This window comes from Ostrinia nubilalis, chromosome 13 (genome assembly GCF_963855985.1).
Source record: "Ostrinia nubilalis chromosome 13, ilOstNubi1.1, whole genome shotgun sequence".
NCBI classification, from domain to species: domain Eukaryota; kingdom Metazoa; phylum Arthropoda; class Insecta; order Lepidoptera; family Crambidae; genus Ostrinia; species Ostrinia nubilalis.
The window spans coordinates 9,117,096-9,139,286 of record NC_087100.1 but is presented as its reverse complement, the minus strand read 5'-3'; the positions used below and the strand labels follow the sequence as shown (position 1 = coordinate 9,139,286).

Sequence of the window (22,191 nt, the reverse complement as noted above, 5' to 3'; positions counted from 1 at the left end):
CGGAACTATTAGTTTGTGCAACACAAAAAACTCAATGTCCTTCAATGACCGTCGGCCGGTTGGTCGTCTCAAGTAAATCGCCATGGACGTCACGTTGATAAATGGCGCAGAACAGACCGAAGTGATTCTTATGTCGGAAGCCAAGACTCACTAGGTCGCCGCGCCATCTTAGTTATATCATTCAATGTGACTAATAAAAGGTCGTCTTCTTTCCCCCAGGATGAAGTGCGTTCCCAAGACACGGTGTTCGTGGTGGTGTCGGTGGCGGTGAGCAGGAACGGGCGCGACCTCGCCTGGCAGTTCTTCAAGGACCACTGGCAGGAGTTCATGGACCGGTACCAGGTATGGATCATGTTCATGTATAGGTCTAGCGCTTAACTCAGTGCCTGAGGTATGGGAGCGGCACGGGAGGGCTGACATTAACATATTATGACGTGACAGGGCATACAAATCTGCAAGTGAAGGATTTCTAATGAAAAGCGAGTTCAAAATACATTTCAGTTTATTCCTCGAAAAGGTAAGTGACACACAAAGAACGTCAATAAAAAAAAAAATATTCTTTTTAAACCAAACCATAGACTACTAACGAACTAATGCGTTCCAATTACTTCAGCCCCCCCTGAACGCATGCCCATTTTAGTTTGTCTACCGTAACTCCTTTTGTCAAAATATCCGATACATTTTCGGTTCCTTTAACAAAAGAAAACTTAAGCTTATTTCGATTGACATAGTCTCGCAGAAAATGATATCTTATATCGATATGTTTGGACCTCGGGAGATAGCAATCACTCTTAGTTAGCATGATCGCGCTCTGGTTGTCGCTGAAGATCTCAAGCGCCTCATGACGCTGCTCGCCGAGCTCTTCTTCCAACTGCAGAAGCCACAGGCCCTCCTGGGCGGCGGTGGACATGGACATGTACTCGGCCTCAGCCGTGGACAGCGCCACAGTCTGCTGTTTACGTGAACACCACGAAATGGCACCTCCCTGCAACATGAAAACGTACCCCGTGCACGATTTCCGATCCTCGAGATCACTCGCCCAGTCCGCATCGCAAAATCCGACGATGCGACCCTCACCACTCTTAGTGTATGTCAACTTATAGCTCTTTGTACCTTGTAAGTATCTAAGTACTCTTTTTATTGCAGCCCAGTGCTCAGATGTTGGTGCCTTGTTGAATCTACTCAATCTATTCACAATAAAAGATATGTCCGGTCTGGTTCCTTGTGCTAGATACAACAAACAACCAATAGCTTCTTGATAAGGGCATTCATAAGGTATCTTTTCTGTGTTGTCTGAAAATTTCAGTCCAACTTCAGCTGGTGATTTAACAGGCTTACAATCTGTCATGTTGTACCTCGCCAGTATTTCATTAATATATTTTTCTTGATCCAACATAACACTATCTTTAGTTTTGGTAATGTTGAATCCAACGCACTGACTTGCACTTCCAAAATCTTTCATATTTAACTTTTCTTTGAGCTTCGCCTTCAACTCACATATGTCCTCTGTCCTAGAATAAAATAGCATCAAATCGTCGACCCAGATTGTAATATAGATCTGTTTCTCAATATTATAGTAAACACATCCATCTGTTCTGGACTGTTTCACTCCCAGCTCATTAAGTACATCCCTGAGTTTAATATTCCACAACCTGCTTGCTTGCTTAAGACCATAGAGCGATTTTTGTAAAAGACATACTTGAGTTCCACGCTCATACATCTCCGGCTGAGTCATGTATAACTCAGTGTCAATTGTACCTTGAAGGAAGGCTGATACTGCATCCATTTGGTCTATCTGAAGGTCATACTTAGCGGCCAAAGCGAACAAGAAACGAATGGAAGTATACCTTACAACCGGTGAATAGACTTCTCCATAATCTATGCCACTTCTCTGAGCACATCCTTTCACGACTAATCGTGCTTTAAAACGTATCACAATGCCATTCTGGTCAGTTTTTGTTTTAAAAACCCACTTGCAAGGTAAAGCCCTTTTTCCTGCTGGAAGATCAGTTAAGATCCATGTATCGTTACTCAGTAGTGAGTTATATTCCTCATCCATAGCTTTTCTCCATTCATCAGCATTCGGAGATGACATTGCCTGCTTAACAGTCTTCGGATCTGGTAAGTTGGTGAGTAAACAAAATAATCCCTGGTCATCGTTTCGGTGACGTGGCCTCAATGTGATGCCACTTTGGAGATCCTGCAAACCCTTCATACCCCTAGGAGGACAGTAAGATTCATCATGGTCAGCTGAATCAGTTTCATACTCACTGAGCTCGTCACTATCAGTTCCTTCCAACACACACTCTCTCCTTGGCTGAGGAGAAATGACCGAACCTTGAGTACAAGTCTCTTCTGATTGAATTTTACTTTCTAGGCTTGCTGTGGTTTGAGCTGATGTACTTGTAGTTTTCGGCTGGACTGTAATCATATCATTACGCATAAAACCATTTTCAAAGAATGCAACATCTCTGCTTTTTATAACTCGATGCGTCTTGGGATCCATGACACGATAACCCTTAGTACTGTCACAATAACCTACAAAGATCCCTTTATTGGACTTTTTATCCCACTTTTGTCTGCTCGCCTTTGGGACGTGAACCATGACCTCTGAGCCAAATATTCTGATGTGGGATAGGTTAGGTTTTTTGCCTGTCCATAATTCGTAAGGCGTTCTACCATCTAGGCCTCTGGCTGGAGACCTATTCACAATATACATGGCTGTGGCAATAGCTTCACCCCAAAACGGTTTATTCAAATTTGCATAAAACATCATACATCTCGCTTTCTCTACAAGAGTACGATTCATTCTTTCTGCCATACCATTGTGCTGAGGAGTGTGAGGAGTGGACGTCTGATGAATTATTCCACACTTAGCAAGAAAAGTCTCAAAATTTGTATTGCAATACTCAGTGCCATTGTCGGTACGCAACGCTTTTATCTTAAAGTCAAGTTGATTTTCCACTCTCTCCTTAAAGGCCTTAAATATATCAAGTATATTCAACTTATCTTTAGTGAAATATACATGTACCATCCGAGTGTAATCATCAATAAAAGAAACAAAATATTTCATACCTCCAAAGGACAAGCATTCCATCGGTCCACATAAATCTGAATGAATTAGTTCCAACGGCTTCGTAGCTCTGGTCCCAATATGGTTAAATGGTAGTCTTGCTTGTTTACCTTCAAAACAGCTGGAGCAATTACTCTCTGTTTCCCCTCCATGCTCCAGATTTACCCCCTCAGCACAGGTAGGCAACTTCTTCACATCTGAAAAATTCAAGTGTGCCATCCGAAGATGCCACAGGTTCACATTATCATATTTTTCTGTTAGATGTACAGTTTCAGTGACAGAATGGGTGTTAAGAACATATAGTTTGTCATACAATGTAGCTGAACATACAAGTTTTCCATTTTTATCAGTGATTTCACAAACATTTTCATCAAATACAGCCCTGAATCCACTTTTCACAATAGTACTGACAGAAAGTAGATTTGCTGTTAAACCAGGTACTAACAGTACATTCCTTACCAGAATTTTGTTGTTATTCGAAATGTTGATACTGACATTTCCTTCACCCTGTACCGGCAGTGGCTCGCTGTTGGCCACTGTGACAGTCTTCACGGAAGGCTCATGAATATCATGCATCCACTCCACGTTGTTACACATGTGCATGGAGGCACCAGAATCCATGTACCATTTAGAAGAATTACAACTGGTGGAAGCTGAGAAAGCTGCAACAAAATTGGAATTCTCTTCTTTCTGTGTCTTCTTCGGATTCTGACAGTATTTTGCTATATGGCCATATCTATTGCAATTGAAGCATCTGAACCCTTTGGCCTTACTGTTTCCGACCTGACCACTGTACGAGTTTTCCTGAACATTCTTGAATCTCCGAGAGTTGGTATAGAAAGCGTTACTAGCATCAGTTGTTCTTACTTCTTGTAGTAGCTTGGTTTTTACAAAATCTGCACTAATTTTAGCTCCCGAGTTCTCCAGTCCCATTAACATAGGTTTATACTCGTCGGGTAACCCAGCTAACATTAGTGTCCCAAGCCATTCTTCATTAACTTCAAAGCCAATATTTCTTAATTTGTGCGCAGAAACCATGATTCTACTGACATAATCTTCTATACCATCACTTGATTCTAGAGAAGTGTTAATCAATTCCTTCAGCAAGCCAACGCGTCTAGCCAATCCGTTGTCGTCAAAGGCTTTATGTAAACTCAGCCATACCTCTCGTGCTGTTTTGCAGTTTTGTACATGCACGTAATTCTGTGTACTCAAAAGCAAAATCAGTTTTGACTTGGCTTTTACGTCAAGATCGGGATCGGTTTTTGTTTCTTCGGGATCCACACATTTCCACAAATCTTCATGTTCCAAATATGCTTTTACGGCGAATTTCCATGTTGAAAAGTTCTCTCGTCCAGTTAGTTTTTCAATATTGAACATATTGGATGCAGACATGATGATCGTTGATCGTTTTGAAAATTTAGAATTGGAGTTGTCAAACTATTGTTGTAAAATGCCGTGACTTGCCGGCGCCCTAACACTTTTGTCGCCTTTCTAGAAATCCTCTAACAGTCACGGTAAACGGTACGCTCTGCTACCATGAAGGATTTCTAATGAAAAGCGAGTTCAAAATACATTTCAGTTTATTCCTCGAAAAGGTAAGTGACACACAAAGAACGTCAATAAAAAAAAAAAAATATTCTTTTTAAACCAAACCATAGACTACTAACGAACTAATGCGTTCCAATTACTTCAGCAAGTCTCGCTGACGTTTGACCGTCACAAAATCATCCTTCTGTGTCGCTCCCATACCTCAGACGCTAAGCGCTGGACCTATAGCTTTATTATTGCCGATAATCTTATTTAGATTTCCACTTGTGTGTAGTGTAGAGATTATTTTTCTGGATTCAGCAGTCTATTTGTGTCATCAATTTGACATTTGATCGATTCATATCGCTTGCGATGGAGTTTGAAATTATATTTCTATTGGTTTTCCGGCTTAAATGATGCAGTGCTTACTGAAAGATGCTATTTATTTTCCAGGGCGGTTTCCTACTGGCGCGGCTAGTGAAGTCGACGACAGAGAACTTCGCGTCGGAGGCGGCGGCGCAGGAGATCGAGGCGTTCTTCCGCGCGCACCACTCGCCCGGCACCGAGCGCTCCGTGCAGCAGGCGCTCGAGACCGTGCGCCTCAACGCCGCCTGGCTGCGCCGCGACCTCGCCTCCGCCACCGCCTACCTGCAGGCCTACCACTGACCAGGTGAGCTCCGCCGCCGCCTACCTGCAGGCCTACCACTGACCAGGTGAGCTCCGCCACCGCCTACCTGCAGGCCAACCACTGACCAGGTGAGCTCCGCCGCCGCCTACCTGCAGGCCTACCACTGACCAGGTGAGCTCCGCCACCGCCTACCTGCAGGCCAACCACTGACCAGGTGAGCTCCGCCGCCGCCTACCTGCAGGCCTACCACTGACCAGGTGAGCTCCGCCACCGCCTACCTGCAGGCCAACCACTGACCAGGTGAGCTCCGCCCCCGCCCACCTGCAGGCCTCCCACTGACCAGGTGAGCTCCGCCCCCGCCCACCTGCAGGCCTCCCACTGACCAGGTGAGCTCCGCCCCCGCCCACCTGCAGGCCTCCCACTGACCAGGTGAGCTCCGCCCCCGCCTACCTGCAGGCCTACCGCTGACCAGGTGAGCTCCGCCCCCGCCTACCTGCAGGCCTCCCACTGACCAGGTGAGCTCCGCCCCCGCCTACCTGCAGGCCTCCCACTGACCAGGTGAGCTCCGCCCCCGCCCACCTGCAGGCCTCCCACTGACCAGGTGAGCTCCGCCCCCGCCTACCTGCAGGCCTACCGCTGACCAGGTGAGCTCCGCCCCCACCTACCTGCAGGCCTCCCACTGACCAGGTGAGCTCCGCCCCCGCCTACCTGCAGGCCTCCCACTGACCAGGTGAGCTCCGCCCCCGCCCACCTGCAGGCCTCCCACTGACCAGGTGAGCTCCGCCCCCGCCTACCTGCAGGCCTACCGCTGACCAGGTGAGCTCCGCCCCCACCTACCTGCAGGCCTCCCACTGACCAGGTGAGCTCCGCCCCCGCCTACCTGCAGGCCTCCCACTGACCAGGTGAGCTCCGCCCCCACCTACCTGCAGGCCTCCCACTGACCAGGTGAGCTCCGTCCCCGCCTACCTGCAGGCCTCCCACTGACCAGGTGAGCTCCGCCCCCGCCTACCTGCAGGCCTCCCACTGACCAGGTGAGCTCCGCCCCCGCCTACCTGCAGGCCTACCGCTGACCAGGTGAGCTCCGCCCCCGCCTACCTGCAGGCCTCCCACTGACCAGGTGAGCTCCGTCCCCGCCTACCTGCAGGCCTCCCACTGACCAGGTGAGCTCCGCCCCCGCCCACCTGCAGGCCTCCCACTGACCAGGTGAGCTCCGCCCCCGCCCACCTGCAGGCCTCCCACTGACCAGGTGAGCTCCGCCCCCGCCTACCTGCAGGCCTCCCACTGACCAGGTGAGCTCCGCCCCCGCCTACCTGCAGGCCTCCCACTGACCAGGTGAGCTCCGCCCCCGCCTACCTGCAGGCCTCCCACTGACCAGGTGAGCTCCGCCCCCGCCTACCTGCAGGCCTCCCACTGACCAGGTGAGCTCCGCCCCCGCCTACCTGCAGGCCTACCGCTGACCAGGTGAGCTCCGCCCCCGCCTACCTGCAGGCCTCCCACTGACCAGGTGAGCTCCGTCCCCGCCTACCTGCAGGCCTCCCACTGACCAGGTGAGCTCCGCCCCCGCCTACCTGCAGGCCTCCCACTGACCAGGTGAGCTCCGCCCCCGCCTACCTGCAGGCCTACCACTGACCAGGTGAGCCTCAATCATTCATTTTAAACTTTCGCGTTGCATAATTAAATTAATTTTAACGCGATACGCTGATAGGGTAACATTGAAATATTACCTGTTTGCCTGACGTTCCGACCGAGTTGCATCGACCGTGGTCACAGGCTGACTGGAGCGTCGAGTGCGCGATCCGTATGATGGGTAGAATCATCTAATTCTACCCCCATGGTATTATTTATTCTCCAAGTACCGTCACACACTACACTTATTGTATAAGTGAGCCTCGCTGCCGAACTACGATGACCACAGATCACAGAAACTAAAGCGAGATGTGAAAAGGGGGCGGGTGTCGCAGCAATATGCCCAAAAACAGAACACATTGCTCGCGACAGCAATGATGATAGCAGCGACGTCATAATTATCTAAAGATTATCCACTCGATGGAAACTACCAGTGGATCATGTGGAACTCTCCCCAGCAGAAGGGCTAGGACTGACCACCGCACTACCGCGATGTGTTCTTTTAAAGCATTTTATCCCAATGAGACAACTAATTATAACACTTCCAAGTTCATAACGAAATCATTTTCTTTTCCAGGACCAAATAATAAATGCAAGACTGAAACTACAACGAAATCCCCAGTTATGTTTCAATCGAAGAATAAGTACCTAGCGAGCAAGCTTTATTTATTTCCAGTGACATTCTTTATTGTAAATTTGTACGGGAGTTGATATTGTATTATATTTACTTGTAGTATTCTATTTATGTAACAATAAAACACTCCTAAGTTAATGCATTTCGTTACACTTCTAATAATATAGGTTGTTAGGACTAGAAATAATTACTGCAGATATTTTAGAGCGCTAACACAGCTGTTCGACTGATTCGAATGCGTTCGGCATTCAACGTGCATGCTGCTAGCAAAAGTCGCACTGATTGCACGTTCATAGTAGCGCCAATCGCATAAAGCACCAGAACGGCTATTGAAATGACCAACCGCGTTGCGTTGCTTAGACATTGGTGTCATAAATAAATATGGTCATGCCGATTGTTGTTTGTAAAGTAGTCCCAGCGTCAAATGAGAAAGTCATTGATACAAGGTTTTTCTATTCAAAGCCATAGCATGTCCTTTGTATAAATGTGTAAAAATGTTATTATATTTTGTTTAAATATGTTTACGAGTGATTAATATTGGTGCTGAATACATTTTTGTTTTGTTTCAAACCCGTAAATCTCTTTAGTTTATTTGTTGAGTAATAATTCATTGTATGCCTTCATAAGTAATTCTATAGTTAGATAGACATTCGACTATGTATCACTATCGTGCAATAGGTTTGCATATTATAAGGATGTTTTGGATCTGACTTTATTGGTTTCTAAGTCAGTCAAAATTATAATGATTGTGATGTTAAGTGGTTAATAATTCGAAGTTACCAACATAATTAATTGCCTCATTTGTTGTCATCACTGATTTCTTTTGTAAGACTGTGTTATTGCAATAAATCGTACAAAATTATATTTCGTTTACAATTTCGTAGTTACCCTGTATATTCCTTCATTACAGTGATACAGTAGCGATCGAGCTGAAACTAACGAACGAACAGTAGGTAGGTAGCGATGTTTTGATTTATTTAAAATGAACGGTTACTATGATATTGTTCTTGGGTATGCCCAAGAACAATAATTATATTTGTTCGTGCTCAGGGCACTAATCTTGTAATTGACCGCGGGTTAACATTGGTCTAACCAATGGTTGAATGACTGGTATCTGTAGGCTGACTGTGAGTTTACATAAAACGCGCTCACTAGTGTTTGATGAAAACTCACACTAGGCCCTCTGGTAGGTAATGTTTTTGGCATTTTCATTTCACAGAGAAAAAATAATAATGACACTCCTGTGCGTGGGCCGGAGATTTTTCGCGTTCATCGTATCGATGAAGGGCACACGCTCTTAGCTTTATCCCATAACCACAAAAAGATCCGTCCACACCCGGAATCCCGCTCTCCACACAGAATAATATTAGACCTTTTTTGGTATCCACAGAGCCCACATCAATTTGAACTGTATGTTGTGAAGATGTGGTTGAAAACCAATGACTTTTTAGGCCTGGTTAATAGTCAAAGTAGTAGGTTTGAAAATAAAACAAGTCGTAAAACAGTACATCTATATTGCACTATAACATTTCACTTGGTATTGTACAAAATAGGTGTTATTATGAAATTGGACAATAACACGAAAACACAAATCTTACACAACAATGCCAATATCTAGTAGGTGCAGATAACACACGAAAACCTATTTATTGGTAAATGGAAGGTACACAATGAAGTAAGATTGGAAAATTTAGAGCGCAAATATACTTCAAAAAGACAAATGTAAACATTAATCCACATAAAAATAGCTATAATTACGCTATTCAAAGTTTTGACGCTATACAAAAATATTTTCGGTATTTTTATTACATATTACACACCTTATTGTTAGCATTATGTATGTAAACTGAAGTAAATATTCCAAATAAACGAGGCTGCGTCTGATAGGCATCCCTAACAGAAATTATTGCTTGTATTGATTTCATTTACAACCATTGTAGTACAGCGAGTGGATAAGTCATATCTCTTCAACAATATTAAAATTATGTCTGTAATAGACTACATAATTACAATTTGTTATTAATTATATACAATACGGATTTTTACACCATCCATACCATAAAATATTCTTCATCTGTAGAATCAACAGTGAGCTTAATGTCACCACGATAATTACATTAAATGTTTCCTATATTGTAAAAAGGCATCTTCAAATTAAATATATTGTAGAAATAGCTACACAGTTAAGGCCGGGTAGCAGAGAAAATGGCGAAAATGAGGTTTTCATTTTTCATTTTTGAGGTACTAAACAGTAAAATTAAAGGCTAAGATTTTTATTGGGCATAGTTGAGGATATTTTCTAGGGCTATTAACGGATGGAAACACGATTTGATGAAGTTGACTCGATAGAATAAATTCCCAAAGTTACCTCTATTCGTTTTCTAATTATGGTTTTATTTTTAAAATAAGCGATTTGAGATTCTAAATCTTTTACTAAACTAAAGTTCAGAAATAACTTGAGGGCTTTTAACGGATGGAATTTTTATATTGCGTCTTATTTAGTTACTATGTTAAAAAATGTGGAAAAAATCGTCCATGACGGCTTGGACAATCTCAATCAGTCGCGCGGTGGCGCTTACGGAGGACGGACGCGTGTCAGTTTTTTGGACGTGACAGTTCGCGATTTGTCAATATTTTTGACAATGATGACTTTGATGAGTCACAGTATAATAATATCAGTGTTACTGGAGAAAGCTAAAATATTTGATAATTAAGAATTATCAATTTTGTCTACCTATTGAAATTTAAATCGTTCGCATCCTTTTAAACGAAGACTCTACTCATGATACATAGTAAATTCCTTAAATATGAGACAAAACCAATGAGTTAAAATTACATATTAATAGTACCTACATACAATCGTCTTGTTACACTTATTAGAAGAGCACACTGATACAAATAAATAATAAAAAATTAGGTCAGTGGGTCAAATATAGGAGCAGCTGCACGTCACTGAAAGACGATTCTGTTTACTCGGCATCTGGGCTGAAGAACATGAACCCTTGTTTACAGATGCAGATGTAAATGGAGTTATAACTGGACAAATTTTACATGAAATTTTTAACAGAAATCAGTTAAAAGACACATACATGGAATACCAATAAGGTTGCGGAGGGAAAGCTACCTATTATAAACTAGCGGCCGCCCGCGACTTCGTTCGCGTGGACCTTGTTTTACCCCCGTTAGATATCATGTTGATAGATGGCGTTTCACGGCTTCCCCTGAATGAATATTTACAAACGTCATACAGTAGTTTGTCCAGCGCTGTAGATTTTAACCAATGACGATAGGTAGATGGCGCTTTTTAGACACGTCTTATTTATTTATTGAAATTTGTTTGTCACATATCGTCATAAGTTAGCCTATATGTTAATCTGGGTTATAAACAATAATACTATAAAGTTTCAACAAAATCCGTACAGTAATTTTTGCGTGAAAGAATAACAAACATCCAGACATCGTGACATCCAGACATCCGAACTTTCGCCTTTATAATATTATAGTAGGATAGGATATTCACAATCCAAACTAATATTTACTATTTAGCATTTACTTACAGTAAATATATTAGTTTGGTTTTCACAATCGAACGGGTGCGAATCGACCCGTTTGAGAACTAGTAATCGCATACTACTAGTTCAAAAAAGAGTCGATTCGCACGCGATTTTAATACTTCTAATACATCCGGGCGAAACGCCTACTAAAAAAAATTATTATTGAAAGGGGACGTTTCGCATATTCATGCGAAGGAAAATCGTGCGAAACTACTACTAACCCAATAGGGGGTAATAGGATGTGTTGGTAAAATATGATCAGTTAAAAAAATAACACCTTATATAAAAACCGAAAAATTCTTATTCTTATATTATTCTTATTATGTAAGAGCATAATTATTAAAGTCAAACATTCTTTATTTGTGTGGACCTATATTAACGAGAGATTACAAGGCGTCAAATATGTCAAGAAAAAAATTAAAAACTATTATAAAGCTAAATTTTGCTCTCATGGAGCCTTTACCTACTCTGACAAATCAAGACTTAAAGAAGAAACTAATAATAAAACTATTTAACTGTCCTGCAATGAAAAGCTTGATCGGGTACAGCACCTCAAGTTATTTTAGAACTTGATTTCATTAAGGGACTCTGAATATCAAATCGCTTAGGTATCTAAAGTCAAACGATTCTGAAATGTCAAGTGGCATAAAGTTGGGACTAATAAATAACCCATTAAGATAGTAGCGCCCTCCTGTCAATGACATACCTGGAACGATAGAGTATCGGACAACTAATAAAAATGCTTTGTCCTAAATGACTGACGGATATCGTAGAGACCTAAAAGTTGGAAGGTGTGTTCTTTGTATGACGTAGGCATCCGATTTTCCGAAATGGGGTCAAGAAATGAAGGGGGTGAAATAAGGGGGCAAAGTTTGTATGGGACAGTGATTCTTTGGTTCAATCTATTTGAAATTTTGCTTAACAATTCCTTAATATTATAATTTATGACAAACGTGTAAAAGGGGTAGAAAGTTATTTTGGGAGTCTTACTGCTTTTGATTTAATTTCTTTTTATTTTTACAAGTGTTTGAAAACTCCATGTCAGATTGCAATCAATGTCAAGTGAAATCTCAAATTGAAATGTCTCAATTTCAATGAGGAGGCACTGCATTTATTCCTAGAATTCCCCTAACACCGTCAAATTACCCTTTCGAATTCAAGACAGTGCAGTTTCCCATCAAAATCTGCTTCGTAATGACTATAAACAAAGCTCAAAGTCAAACTCTAGCGACCTCTGCATTAACTCCCATGAGTGCTCAGAGCGGGTGCCTGCGGCAGGTAACCGCGTGTGATGCTCATAGTGATTTTCAATACAGAGCCCCGTACATACGTTATACATAAATTATGGAAAGAAAACACCCAGACCAATACAAAAAAATATGTATGCAATTTTAGTATGATATTTTTATTTATTAATAAACAAAAAGACTGAACAAAATTGATGCGTGTACTGATTAATGTAATTAACCACATGCAAAGTTTCGTGAATTGCAACAACTATAATTTATTATCCAAGCTCTAAATAATCGCTACTAAGAGTAACTGATCATAAAATGTTTTTCCAATCGCTCAAGCTCCCGAGGACCTAACGATAGGTCGGGTGACGTAATCTTGAAAATTCCGGAAGGTCGGGTGACGCCACGCCTCTTTGAACCGTGTTTACTTTAGCAGTTATATTTTATATTTATTCGATTCTAAAATATATTCCCAAAAATTCTGAAAGTTGTTTTAATTTGTATCACTTGGATATGATTTGTATTAGAAAGTGCTGTGAGTGTGACGCTTGAACGAAAGGAAGTCAACCTAACCTAACCAACTGGTATTTCTATACTGTGTAGCCACGAGAGCTCTTTGGCGCGCTGTCTTCGGCGAAGTATTGCGCGCGCAGATTTTGACAGCGCGAAATACCTACTTTAGCAGAAATACCAAGCCTTAATTGAATTTGGTATGCAATATTTACTGCACTACGATTCGATTTCACTATCGTTAGTGCTAAATAGAGAAATTGGAGCGTAGCACATATTTGTAACAAACCCTTAGCCTAATGTATCATTTTTTTAATTTATCATGCTGTAATTAGCTGTAACCGGCGAACTATTGATTAGTGTCAAGTGCGTTTTAATGTACTGATTTTAATTTTTTATGAATCTACCATATTGACACAGGTTTCTTGTGCACTTTATAACTACCATTATAGGCTACAATTTTAAATACTGTGGTGTCTAAACGCTATTAGCCAACGTCTGATTTAATTTTACTAGCTAGACCTAGCTTAACATCAGCTCGTCAATAACACTGTTAATGAGGTACCACGCGCTATGTGAATTACCCTAGAATTATTGCTGTAATCTCTATATTACTTGAATGCTTCATCGATATTCTAGAATTATTTTCCTTTGAGTAACGAGGTATTTTCATAAGAGCTGGTCCTAATTTGAAATTTCTTACAGACTATGTACTCGTTCATTTATTCAATGAATGTGTGACCAGCCCTGATGAAAGAATTACTATATCACGTCTTTGCTGCCATCGAAGTGACATCACAAATATCAATTGGTCAAAGAAATAGAAACTCACTCATTCCTACAGTGATGCGGTTTCGGACGGCATGGAGATAAATAACAAAACAAAAGCCCGCATTTGTCCCAACAGACCAGTCTGATGTTAGAAATGCGAAAGTCAGCCTTAGCTTATTTACCTATTACGTCAAATAAGAACCCTATTCGTCTAATACTAAACGCACTACAGTCCTAAAGGCGCAGAATACAGTTTGTAATGGTCTAAAAGAGTTGTAAATTATCATAACAGTGTCTAAAATACTAGATTTCATTTAAATGTTTTTATTATAATATTGTCCGATTTATTATATGACATTTTTATTAATTGAAAGGGAAATATTTCTCAACACCTTATGAGATAAATAAATAAATTGTATACAGTATATAGAAGTTGACTAGAAAGCAAGTTATAAACATAACGAGAGATCCGAAAAAATAATCCTATAAAACCCAGTCTGATAAACGTATTTTATAAATGGACTAGAAAATATGAATGAAAAGAAGTATTAGTACAACAGCACACTCATTTTCCATAGATAAACATGCGGGTATCTGAATATCAGGAATATAATGCCAATCTATATTGTTAAATAAAGTTTTATGTCAATAAAAATCTATATCATTAATATTAACATAAAATTGATCTAATCTAAATCATTTACAATCCACACAAATTATTAAATTATTTTATTGATTATCTCACTAATAAAGTATTACATAGAGAGACATGTAATAATAGTCAAACGAGCACGAAGTGAAATTTCAGGCGTCCCGAACTGACTTTGATTTCGCATTGTGAGGGCTTATGTGCATCAAAGTATTAAATGCGTTTTGTATCATTTACAAATTGTATGATCAAATCTATACTATCAAAGTATACAATTTTGTGTTCATCTTTTTGACTATTATTATTCATGGTATGATCAAATCTATACTATCAAAGTATACAATTTTGTGTTCATCTTTTTGACTATTATTATTCATGTTAAAACATCTGTTACCATAATCTTACGAGCAAATTGTTGATAGTAAGTTTATTGCAGCAGTCGTTCATATATTTACACTGTTCCCGCCATGGCAATTCAAACAATTTGAGCAAACATTTAGGAATAAGAAACAACGACTCCTAATATACATACATAATGTAATAAAAATTAATAAGAATGATAAAAAGAAGCACAAACATTCGAGGTACTTAACTATGGTAAGTAATAATAATATACATCTATCCAAACATAAAATACAACTTGTTTTTATAGAAATTATGCAATCTACTATGCCACTGTCTCTTTATTCAAGTAAAACAGAAACCATTCAATGATACCATATACTAATTTATGGACTATTGAAATTGGTCTTTTAGTGAAAAAAATGCAATGCAGTGGGGTGGATTATCAACTAATTTATTAAGTATAATAAGATTTGTCTCAAAATTATTTTAAAATTTAAACCTATTCAAATACATAACTAAAATATTATAAGTATATTATTGATTGAAGATTGCATGATGTCAAAAATATGAACGTTATACTATAAGTTTAGGTAATTGAACTATAACACCCCTATAGCTATTATAGCCTTTGAAATTATTACTAGAAGGCAGACTTTTACATCCATATTCTTAGACGATGCCTTTTAATTATTGGATAATTTCTTTGAACTCATATTACATATTTATGTTTAGTATGTAATTTAAATATTTACCATACCTAGAGTTCTGGTTTCCGTTAACCTCTTTCTATTTATTTACAGGGTGATTCATCTACTCATAGAAATCGGAGTTAAAGAAGAATATATTCATAGCAGTCGTTACTTCCAGAAGATTGAGACCCGACTGTGAAGGGAGTGTCGCGTGGAATATTTTTTTTAGTTAACTTTGGAGTTGAGCCATGGGGACGGTTGCGCCTAAGAATACAGATGATATTATTAATGGTGAAGAGCTTATTTTATTATGAATATAATATAATTTTTTAATTTTTAGGGTACATTATCTTTTATGAGGCATGATTTTTACAGTTCTTTTCAAAAAACTTACTGGGCTAACCAGCTACATAGCCATGCAGTATCTGTACATTGTAGCTCTGTATATTTTTATCACATCCGTACAGTTAGTTTTGGTATTATTATAACCATTTTTATAAAAACCATGGCAAACATTTACACAAAGTGAACGATAATTCAAATCAAGAGAGGTCAAAATATTTTAAAACTTTCGGTTTATTTTTTAAAACCGTCTGTAACCCGCCGAAAGATTTAGTACATGCTGTATAGTAGAGGTACAGTCCTATCAACTTAAGCTGAGAATTGCATTTGTGTGAGTGATCGCCAAAAGTACAGTTAGTAAAACACATACAAACAAAATTAATGTTTTATTAAAAGGAACTCCATAAAACACTAGCTACCAATTGGGCCGATGTAACGACAATTGACACATCCTTTTAAATAAATAAATAAATAAAAACAGGTCCTCGCTCAGCATATGCCAATTGCCAAGGCACGAAGTACCGCGACGCTGATATTCTGCGAGCACCGTTTATAGAGAGGGCGTCCAGCCAGCCTTACAAAATACAACAAAAAGACAAACTTTATAAAATTACAAAATAAAAACAGACTAAAAACTTTTCGTTCACCTTTAAAATACGTATTCAATTAGCATAAAATTTGTTTCACTTGCCTGCTTAATGGTTTTCGTACAGGAAATTCACTTACAGTAGCAGCCATTTCACTAATATTTGGAACACAATTACATAAAATTACACGTCTATCTGCTACCAGTACCGGGGGTGAAGTGAAGTATGTGAGCGGCAGGGAAGTGACGCGTGGCGGACGCGCCGCGACTCAGGCCGCTTGCTATAACTAGTATAAACCGGTTTAAACCATGCGCGGGACGCGCCGCGCTTCAAGCCGATTGCCACTCTACACTATCGGTGTGCACTCACACAAATGCAATTCTCAGCTTAAGTTGAGAGGACTGTATGCATCTATTTGCATAATATCGAGCGAGATACCAAAATTAAATTTACCAATAACTGACATTTATTATTCAAATTATGACGAGGTAACTTATATAGCTTTATACATTATTACTCATTAGATAGTATAGGACCCCTCAACAGTCTTCCACGAAGTATCTGAATGTATTATACTTGAAATACGGGTTTTACTCCACGCCTCTGCACTCGGTCTTACCTTACCAATAACGAATCTACGATTGTTCAAAATTTAAGAAAAATGGAAAGAAATTCAATCCAAAATACAATATAGTATATCCTAATACAATTAGCGCAGCTAGCTAACGTACCACCTGTACATACATCGTCACATGAGTGAGAGGGACAGCACTCTATCCAATAGATTTTAAGCTCCTAGAGCAGCGTCCCTTTCTCTCTATGTCAACAAACTGTCTGTAACCACGTTCATTAAATGCAATCGACTTTGGATGTTGGAAGTAATTGATGATATTACAACTATTCAGAACTCTATTTCTGTTCTTTCCTGGCGCCAATCAAATCATTAAAGCGGCCAGTGAAACGCAATTTCGGAATAATGTGCAACAAAATCGTCGCGTTTCAGACGTCATCGCTTTCTTTTGTTCAGAGACCAATAGCGAGTGCAAACGAAAGTTACACATCAACTATTACATACAAGAAACATCCAAAAGGTAATAAGAACTTTTTGGGAAAAGGATCTAAGAAATTAGATTAAAAAGAAACATCTGTTATTACATAAAATTAATCACATACGTGTTGTTCCAAAGGCTGTATGGCTACAGCCGGCGGGGCTACTCGACGATGAGGCAGCGCGGCAGGTGCTCGTGCAGGTAGTCGAAGAGCTCGGGCGACGCGCCCGGGCAGTTCGTCAGCTCCAGCTCGCGCAGCTGCCGCAGCTGGATGAGGCTCGACAGGCCTCCGGACGTCAGGAGTGGGCAGCCTGTAGAAAGAACTGGCATTGGAATCTTGCAAAGGATTAAGCGAGTGTATGTAGTTATAAGAGTGAGAGTCAGTTGTTTTAGTTCGTTTTGTCAACTGGATAAAAGTTTTGGTATAGTCGTGTGACCAATTTGATGTCAAATTAAAAAAAAAGTTATCAAATTCATTCAGGCCTTCCGTCCCCTCTTTACGTTTGGTGTAAACGAAGAAATCCGTTTCCAACCTTGCACCGAGTCCACTCTTTAAGCCTAGGCGCAGACCACTGATTTTTAGTTGACCGATAGTTAGGCCCGATTCTAATTTATATGAAGATCGGCCGATATCAAATCTCTGTAATGTGCGCACTTTCATACATGTCCATACTGATTAACAGCCCGACCCAACTATCGGCCAACTACACTCGACAGCAAATAAATCGCACCACCCGCGACAAGCACTTTCAAACGTATGCATCCCCACTTCACACCAATATTGGTACCATTCAAAAGCCTAGTTCTAAACTTCATTTCATTATAGGAAAGGTTTTTACCCCAAAAATGTTTCTTTAGAAGGATCCAGAGTCACTTCTTCAAAAAATAGATAGTTACGCTTGAGCCAACTTTTATGGCTATAAAACTGTTAAGTTGGGATTAATCGCTATCCATCTTATAAAGAGGATACGTGTGATCATTATTTGGTTTTATAACCATAAAATTTGGTCTAATTGATCCCAGAGGTGAGCCCAAAGTGAGGTCTTTTTTCAAGTCACATTTATGGTATATGTTAATCATTTATTGAGAAATTAAATGTGTTTTTCTTTAAGGATATTTATTGGGCTTTCAAATAACACCAATATTGTTGGGGCACCATTATTGTGTCAAAAGAAAATCTTTAAAGTTCGCGTCGCGGGTGGTGCGATTTATTTGCTGTCGAGTGTATAAGTCGGTGGTCTGCGCCTAGGCTAAGTTTGGCGCAAACAGGGAAATCAGTTTCACGTCTATTGTTCTTACAACTCACGAAGGCGAGTGAGTTTTACTTGTGTGTGCAGTGTGTACGTGTAAATGCACATATAGACCCAATATACTGAACTGTCCTATCCGTGACATTGACAGCGGGGCTCCACCGTCAATACCGAATCGCTGGTTCCGATTTTTGTCATGTTGAAAACTATATAGTTGAACGATGGTGGCGCTCCTCTGTCAATGAGTTTGGTGGGACAGTTTGGGTCATCTATAACTATAGCGTAGTGTCATGTAATGTCTATGAAAACTTGAAAAATGAACAGTAGCGACTTGGTATAGTTGCAACAACTATACCAAGTCAAATAACTTTGGCGTGGATGACTCGCCCAAATCAGCGCTTAAAGCGCTTGAAGCCAAGCTCATACTGACCGGCAAGCGACAGCAGCTGCAGCGAGCGCATGCCGCACAGGTGCTGCACGCCGAAGTCGCGCAGCTGCGAGCACCAGCGCAGGAACAGCGCCGCCAGCGACTGCATCGTGCTGATGTAGCCCACGCCGATGTCCGTGATGTGCACGCATCTGCAACCGCATGTTTGGCACTTAAGTACTTGTAATAAGAGCGATTTTGTAACAAAAATATCTGAGCTGTCGACTGTATTGATTGACAGCTACGGCTCAACTTGTCGTACATCGCAATATCCACCATCAAGAATTCAAGACGAAATATCAGCAGACGCAGCGACAAGTTTCTTTTAGTTTCCGGTGTGACGCCAGCGGTTGCAATATTACCTTGTCAAATGTCAGTTCTGCACCAGCTGAGGTCGAGACTGCGCAGACGAGGTTCTCAGCGAGCAACTCCACGACTTCGCGCATACATTTCCTATCCAGCATCAAGAGTAGTACACCACAAAGTTAATATACCTAGCGGAATAGAGCAACAAAGAACTGAGCGAGCGAGATGTCACAAGCAGCAACACTGTGTGATAAAAAAGAGATGCGTAATGCCGTCTCCGTCACGTCAAACAGAACCATTTTTCGCTGAAAATTTGAACTCTGTATATTTTCAGATTTTACGTGAGTGAAATCGTGGATGTTTATGAGAAAAGTGCTTAAGAAACATGATGACTGGTTCAGTGATTGATTTATTGTACAAAACAGTGAAATAATACTGACTCTGACACACCAGTGTCACGCAAAATTGGTTTAGTTTGACAGCTCGTGGTTGTTGCTCTTTTCTGAAGGAATATTAACTTTATGTAGTAAACCGAACTTACCTGTCAAGTGTCAGCTCCTCTAGATGGTTGAGATCGCAAGCGATGTACTCGAGCGCATTGTCGGTGACGCGCGGACACCAGCTGAGGTCGAGGCTGCGCAGACGAGGCAGGTTCTCGGCGAGCAACTCCACGCCCTCGTCCGTTACTTTGCTGCACCCGCTCAGCGAGAGCACCGTTAGGTTCGGCAGAGAATGCACTGTGGATGGAATTATGTAGGAATTGAAAAGATAGAAAGGTCACTGATTGACTGACTCACTCATCACGAAATCTCAGAAACTACAAGTGCTAGGAGTCTAAAATTTTGCATGGGAGTTCTTTTTAGAACGTAGGAGCTCGTTAAGAACGGATTTTACGAAACTCCACCCCTAAGAGGGTAAAACGGGATCCACGCGTACGAAGTCGCGGGCGGCCGCTAGTTTACTTATAAAAAAAACAACGGGACGTGGCAGTAGAAGATTAAGAGCGTGTGTTGACGAGCTGGTTTCTGTCCGGCCCGTCAACACGCTCTAAGAGAATGAGACAGAAGCGTTTTAGAGACATTTTACGTCAGATTAGTTGACCATTCAGATAGCTAATTAATTAAAAAAGCATCTATCTTGATCTGCAATTACACTTAATAATATTTAAACAATCGATCAAATACTAACTCGAAAACTACACAAAGTTACTAATAGAATTACAATTTAAGGAACTCTTAAAACACTCCTCTTCATTATAACAAAATATATGCCTCATTTATCGAAAGGCAATTGCTTAATCGTCGTTTTATTTCCAAAGATATCTATGAGATCTTGTTATACATTATGAATATTCAGTTCCACTTTTCGTATGCTAATTAATCTTACTTTGTACTTCAGAAAAGGTAGCTCAAATGATCTCTTGACCTAAATGGGTTAGGAGCGCACAAAGAACGCCACCGCATACTCGACATAATTGGACTCTTTACTATGCACGCTCGTTAAGTATAAGTACGTAACTACGCAATGAAGTAAACAGGCGGCTGAGTACTCGGTAAATCCGATCTATTTATAAAAGTACTTGTCATTTACTAACTAATTACGAACTTGCGCGCTGCATATCAATATAACTTGAATACTTATTTAGGTAGAATGATCTGCACTAATTAGATAGCGTTTAAAATAGCGATAGAAGTTTGTAAGTAGACAACATACCTATGTTGACGACACCATGGTTTGTCAGTTCCCAGCAACTATGCAGACGGAGGACGCTTAGCGAAGCGCTTTGCTTGGGCGAGAAGTAACCAAGCGCCGCGTCAGTCACGTGGTACGCTTGTAGCGAGAATTCGTATAACGAGGGTAACAGCTGAGCCACTGCGCCAACCTGGCACCATTAAAAAGCTGCTTTATTACCATTACAATAGTATCCAACAAATTGTAAAGAAAGATGCAATAAAGAAGCAAACTTAACATGATTAACTTTGAATTTATAATCGCCCCAATTTTGCTTTTAACAATACTTATAAAATAAGGTCACCATTCCGGTTACTTCTAAACTGTATTATGTTTTGTTATTTGTAGGCAATAACTTCGCATATTCATTCTACAAAGTTAGGAATATACGAAGTCATTGCAATTTAAAATGTAAATGTGTACTTACAGCCTCATCAGCAATGTTAATGCAGTCAGTAAGCGTGAGAGAGACAATTCGTGGAGTTAGGCATGCCCACAAACCAGCCTCGGTTATTTCATTGCATCCGGTTAGTTCTAGCTCAAACAGAACCTAAAAAAAATTATCAAGTGAAAGTATGAGTTGTTTTTATGAAGATGAATGTTTCTGACTTGACTGAGAAATTATCAACCAGAGCATGGAAAGTGTTAAAAAATTTTCAGCCATACTCTGAAGAGAAATTTTATATGTATCATCAGAAAATTAAATCAGAAAGGATGCCATAGCTCAAATAAATAGTTCCGAATTTTTAAAAACGATGAGCTCCATGGCGGATTTTACGTTTTTATCTATAAAATAAGTATTCTTTATTCCTGAGTCATTTCCAGTATAAAATTAGTCTGTTAATAATGCACAACACAAACCTGTAAGTGATCCAAAATAGCTTCCAGCCCTCTATCAGTTATCGTGCAGCCTTTTAAGCCGATGGCGTGGACATGGTGAGCCGATAACGGGAATTGTCTTATAAATTCGTTAATGTCGTCGTCGGTGGCCGAGACCAGCACGACACCGCGGATGCCGCGCCGCACCAGCGAGTTGTAGAAGCGCTGCGTGCAGCAGCCCGGCGCCGCGCGCAGCTCGCGGCACTCCAGCACCGCCACCAGCCCGCTCCACCAGCGCGGCGACGCGTACAGCACGTCGCGCCACTTCGTGCACACCTGCGCCAGGTTCCTCCGGTCGCTCGCCGTGAAGTACAGGAAGAACTTCTCGAGGAACCTGTCCTCCATGACGAACTGGCTCCACACGAGCGGGCGCGGC

At 40.8% G+C, this 22,191-nt stretch overlaps 2 protein-coding genes across 5 annotated transcripts in view; one reads left to right on the top strand and one right to left on the bottom strand.

Annotated features, from left to right (window-relative positions):
- LOC135077603 (puromycin-sensitive aminopeptidase) overlaps positions 1-8,353 on the top strand; it is a 16,652-nt gene extending 8,299 nt beyond the window's left edge. For 2 of the 3 annotated variants that reach the window (XM_063972156.1, XM_063972154.1), the window contains 3 exons: positions 220-342; positions 5,057-5,273; positions 7,435-8,353. In XM_063972156.1, coding sequence (XP_063828226.1) covers positions 220-342; positions 5,057-5,269 — 336 coding nt within the window. In that variant the 3' untranslated portion in view covers positions 5,270-5,273; positions 7,435-8,353. Of the gene's footprint in view, positions 1-219; positions 343-5,056; positions 5,275-7,434 lie in introns of those variants that run through there. The other variant, XM_063972155.1, reaches the window with a different exon arrangement.
- Positions 1-22,191, bottom strand: part of LOC135077605 (F-box/LRR-repeat protein 16) — a 25,248-nt gene extending 3,057 nt beyond the window's left edge. Inside the window, exons 1-6 of one of the 2 annotated variants that reach the window (XM_063972159.1) lie at positions 21,798-22,191; positions 21,364-21,486; positions 20,919-21,087; positions 19,747-19,942; positions 18,903-19,051; positions 17,347-17,533 (exon numbers count right to left, since the gene is read on the bottom strand). In XM_063972159.1, the coding sequence (XP_063828229.1) occupies positions 17,385-17,533; positions 18,903-19,051; positions 19,747-19,942; positions 20,919-21,087; positions 21,364-21,486; positions 21,798-22,160 (1,149 nt within the window). In that variant the 5' untranslated portion in view covers positions 22,161-22,191 and the 3' untranslated portion in view covers positions 17,347-17,384. Of the gene's footprint in view, positions 1-16,575; positions 17,534-18,902; positions 19,052-19,746; positions 19,943-20,918; positions 21,088-21,363; positions 21,487-21,797 lie in introns of those variants that run through there. The other variant, XM_063972158.1, reaches the window with a different exon arrangement.